This window comes from Vicia villosa, unplaced genomic scaffold (genome assembly GCF_029867415.1).
Source record: "Vicia villosa cultivar HV-30 ecotype Madison, WI unplaced genomic scaffold, Vvil1.0 ctg.002617F_1_1, whole genome shotgun sequence".
Classification (NCBI taxonomy): domain Eukaryota; kingdom Viridiplantae; phylum Streptophyta; class Magnoliopsida; order Fabales; family Fabaceae; genus Vicia; species Vicia villosa.
The window spans coordinates 54,226-59,318 of NW_026705987.1; the positions used below are offsets into that span (position 1 = coordinate 54,226).

General features: G+C 32.5%; 1 protein-coding gene across 1 annotated transcript; it reads right to left on the reverse strand.

Moving 5' to 3' along the window:
• Positions 1-2,383: 2,383 nt before the first annotated feature.
• Positions 2,384-2,782, reverse strand: LOC131639413 (ethylene-responsive transcription factor ERF098-like). Its single transcript, XM_058909910.1, has one exon. The coding sequence runs from the start codon at positions 2,780-2,782 to the stop codon at positions 2,384-2,386; it is 399 nt and encodes a 132-aa protein (XP_058765893.1).
• Positions 2,783-5,093: the final 2,311 nt, after the last annotated feature.

A 5,093-nucleotide genomic window follows, 5' to 3' on the forward strand; every position in this document is an offset into this window, starting at 1 on the left:
AGCAGAGACAAAGGCTACGGTGCAACTGTTCAGAGATAATTTCAAGGCCTAGAAAGAAGGTCGAGTAGAAAAGCAAGAAGCTAACATATGAATGATAGGTAGGCTCTTTTCCCTACTCGTCATAAAGTATCACTCACGAGGATACCATGTCAATCTCCCTAATCAATCCAATGGTTGATCGCATCCCATATTGTTCCACGTCCGCACAGTTACAAACTATTCCCTTTATTTATAGAGGAAAATGTGCCACTTCTCACATATTCAAATCTTTTCCCATTCAAACTTTATCGTTCACTCTCTTACTGACTTGAACGTTAGAGTGCTAACCTAGTAGGTCAACCCCTTCTCCATCGTATCAGAAACCTTGAACCATTATAAAAGACTGTGAATTCATCCTCTACGATCATCTAGTTCTAGAATGAGATACCTACCTTCTAATAAACAACCTTAACCTCTTTTGATTTTAGACATTCTACATATTCCATTCTCCATTCACAACACTAACATTGCATAGACCACAACTAAAAAAAAACCTTGCATTAAATATATCCACTCACATTTGAAAGATGTTATACATTTATGTTTCATCTTCTTACTATATTGTTGACACTTGAGTTACGATCTGAATTCGCGTCAAGTGCTTGCTTATATTCTACAATATGAAATAAATAAATTAGTTTGTACTGAATTGCATGAATGAAATAAAAAAACTCTATAAAATAAAATGAGAAAGGTTTAATAGTGACATTACTTTTGCATTCAGATGGAAAATGATATGTCTAAAATCCAATGATGATTTGATTGTCATTTCAAATACAAATTTCTTAATTTTGACAGGGTTTTGGTAGGATTTGAAAACAAAGAAGGAAAGATGGTGAGTATGATTTTTTATTTATGTACATATGAAATAATGAATTAGTTCGAATTCTAGAATCTAAAGACTTCGAAACATACTACAAATTCTAAAATCTATAAGGGGGTTCTTATCATTAACAATCATTTCTAAGAGCTTTAATGTGGAATTGCCTTGAACACGATGGATTTAGGAAACACAAGGCGTTCACATGGAATATACTACTGTTTTTCGGCATTTTTGTCAAAATGTAGAGTGTTTTAGGAAAACACAATATGTTTCGCCTTAAACCTTTAAAAGACGTTTTTAGCTATCTTTTAGGACCCAACATACGAGTGTCAATGTGGGGTTTTCAAGAAAGAGAAACTTAGAGAGACAATATGAGATATGTTAGAATTCATCGTTCTAAGAATTGGAAGATTGTTGGAGATATTTAATGGGATTTAAAAACACTTCTAAACACCTTAGATTTTGGTGATCGATATATCGAGACTTTGAGAGATTGAAAAATATTTAAATATAGACAGTAAAACTTGTTACTGAAAATTTGAAATACTGTTTTTTTATAATTCGTCTTACAATTTCTTTTAAGAAACTTTTGAAATAAATTAAATAAGAGTTTTTTTTAATCAATTTAATTGAACTGAATAAACAAATTATTTATATGTTCATTTTTAACTTTTTTTCTTATTCAAACAGATTTGCTTAGGCTGTTAAGCAAATTGATTAATTTTAATTAAGTTCATTTATTTTGGTTGAGATTAGTCTTTATCCCACGTTTTAAATGTTTTGATAAGTCAAATATTATTATCTTAGGGCCCATGTTAATTCAATTCTAATGAGATTTGTTTTCAGTCCATAAAGGTATCCATTAGCTATGAAGGGATTTTAAGAGGATTCTAGACCTTTCTAGAAGAACTTCCTTTCTTAGAGATCCCTAAAAAGTGGAAAAGAATCACACGTCTTTCTTTTTAATTACCGGAATCTTCCGGTTCCATTAGAATAGTGAATAATATCATATAGATTTATAATATGGAAAAGCTAACATGTGTCCCAAAGGCACAAGATAATAAAATATTTATAGAAATAATTTTTTGGAACGCGTGCATATTTATTCAATGTATCAGAATTTTAAATATAATTTTATTGCATTTAATTACATTTATGGCACATGTTAGCATGACCCTTATAATATTGATACACTTTAAAGATACAAATTTAGAGTATACAGTCTCTGTAAAACTAACCGTTAACAAGTTTTTGTGCAAGATTACTCAAATGTTAACAAGAAAATAGTCCAAAACATAAATGTAAAGTAGCATTTTAAAAAACCGTTGCAGTCGACTATCGCGATTTTGGTCGTTACAAGTGTTACGACACGAATTGCGGTTGTCGCAGTATGAATTAATCTCAATTTATTCTTTGATATATAAAAATGCTGATAACCGTATTGATATTGATACCTGTCAAAACCATTTTATCGTAGTCATGTAACATGTTAAAAAAAAAAAACTAGTCTATAGATTTACGTTAATCACGATTCCTTTCATTCTCTTCTTTCGATGATCCAAGAAGATCTTCCAACACTTTGTTATCCAAATACTCAAACTCAATAATTTCATTTTGCTGTCTAGAAGAACTGCTGCCAAAGGCAACATTAGACGACGAAGGCGACGACGACGAGCGCGAAAATGAAGAAAGATGTAAATGGTATTCATCAGGAAAGTTGAGAATTGCAAGAGCACCTCTCAAACGAATGGCAGCACAATCATAAGCTCTAGCAGCTTCCTCAGCTGTGTCAAATGTTCCTAACCATTGTCTTCCGGTTGGCTTTGTAGGATCTCTTATCTCTGCCCCATATTTTCCCCATGGCCTTCTCCTTACACCTCTGTACTTTACTTCTACACCTCCCTTATGTTCCTCTTCCATTTTCCTCTTTGGTTTATGAATTACATGATTCTATTTCTATATATAGGTAGCCACCACAGTCTTGAAATTTGTTTTGAAGAGATAGATGGATGCATGTATTGACTTGATTCATGGAAGTGTATAAATTTGATTCTTGGATTGCTTATAGGTTTATATGTTTTTGAAAGGACTAGAATTGAAATATGTGGACAGGAAAAATGGATCTGTTTTGTTTTTGCGTTTAGGTGCATATGAGGTGAGGAAACTCTAATGCGCGTATCAATTATTACTAATGTGATATATTATATATTATTATTTATGGGATCGCGCAACCAAATTCGAATTTGCTGCAGATTATAGGCATGGTTTGATTAAGATATTTATATTAATAGTTCAAATTAATTTGATGTAGACCAGAGTTTGGTCACGTTAATTGATATTTTTTTAAATAGTTTCTCTTTTTGTAAATATATAAATCAAGTAAGTTTAATGTGTTTTATTCTTACAATAGCAAAATGATTTAATAAAGTGTTAATAGATTTGGGTACTTTATTATACTTTTTGATAGTATTTATAAATCATCTTTATTTTATTCTTAATTAACTAGCCAAATATACTAAGAGTAAATTTATTAAAGGGTTAAATATGTTTTTAGTCCCTATAAATATGCGATCTTTGAATTTTAGTCCCTCTAAAATTTTTCTTCAATGAATGGTCCTCACAAACTTTTATGTCCCCAACATTAGTCCCTGCCGTTAGTTTCTACTAACGGAGGCTGACGTGGCACTATCCATCTCTCTGAGCTTCAAAACCTCAACCATTCTCAATTACACCTTCATCTCTCATCTTCGCCCTCTGCAAAAATTTGAAACCACTAACACACCATTTCACCATTCTCTCCACCTCCATCTTTTTCCTCTCATTCAACAACTCACCATCAGTGATTCTCTGCAATCTTCACCTCCCTCGATCTCAACCTCTTTCTCTGAGCTTCAACTTAATATCCTCTTCCTCACATATTCTCAACTATCCTCACTCTTAGTACTCCATTCACAACCTCTCAACAACAAAAATACCACAACAACAAACAGAGGCACACAGGAAAAAATCAAGGAAGTTGAAAAAATAGAGGTCATCCAGATTTCTTCATCTCCTTCTCTTTTCCTGATACCCCGTGAGTGCTTGAGCCATGCTGAGTAAAACCCCAATGTTTGTCCCCTCTGATTCCTCTTCCCCATCATTTAATTTTGTTTTTTTAAGATTTAGGTTTCAGGAGGGTTTCAATGATTTGAGAGGTCAGGAGTAAAATTAGAGGAGTTCAGTTCCAAGGGTGAATTCGCCCTGAGAAGAGGATGGGGGTGATGTTCTGAGGAGATTTACAGCAACCTCCATTAGTGAAAACTAACGAGAGGGACCAATGTTAGGGACGAAAAAGTTTGTAAGGATCATTCATTGAAGAAAATTTTTAGAGGGACTAAAACTGCAGGGTCGCATATTTATAGGGATCTCTGACATATTTAATCCTTTATTTAATAAGGTATATATATATATATATATATATATATATATATATATATATATATATATATATATTTCATCTCTTCTTTCTAATCCACTTTATTCTTTCATTTGAGAGAGAGATTAGTTTACCATCTATCAATGTTTCCAAAATTCCCTTTCTTTTACCAATTAGCAAAGTCCCGTCGAACTGAGAAAGACTTAATCTCTTATGAGTTTATTAATTACTCTATTGACCTCAACTGTCAACAATTAAGAACAAATAGGGCACTTCGGAACTCAATATGTCCCAACTGACAATAGTTAGACCATTTAAGAGGATATCAGGTCTTCCATAAATAATATTTATTTTTGCATCTTCTGCCATGTTAAGAATAACAAAATCAATTGGGAATAGCAATTCATCCACTTTAACCAACACATCTTCAAGCACTCCATAAGCATAAACAATGCATCGATCTGGCAATGTAAGTATCATTTGAGTTGGCTTAAATTCATCCCAATCAAGTTTCTTTAACATGGAAAAGGCATTAAGTTGATTCTTTCCCCTAAGTCACAAAGTGCATGCTATATCTTTAGTTTGCCAATGGTGCAAGAATGATAAATTGCACTGAATCTTTGCGATTTGGGGGAAGTTAGTTTTCTTTGGATGATTGCACTACAATATTCTGTCAAAACTAAATTCTCATCATACTTTGGCTTACGTTTTCTGATCTATAGATTTTTCAGGATTTTTTTTTATAAAATGGCATGAAAAAGGGGTTTGGAATTTCGTCTAGAATTTACTTATTGGTTCTTCTCAAAAGTGAGTTCT

Excerpts from the sequence above, each read along its gene's own strand:
- LOC131639413 (XM_058909910.1), bottom strand. The coding sequence starts at position 2,782 with ATGGAAGAGGAACATAAGGGAGGTGTAGAAGTAAAGTACAGAGGTGTA.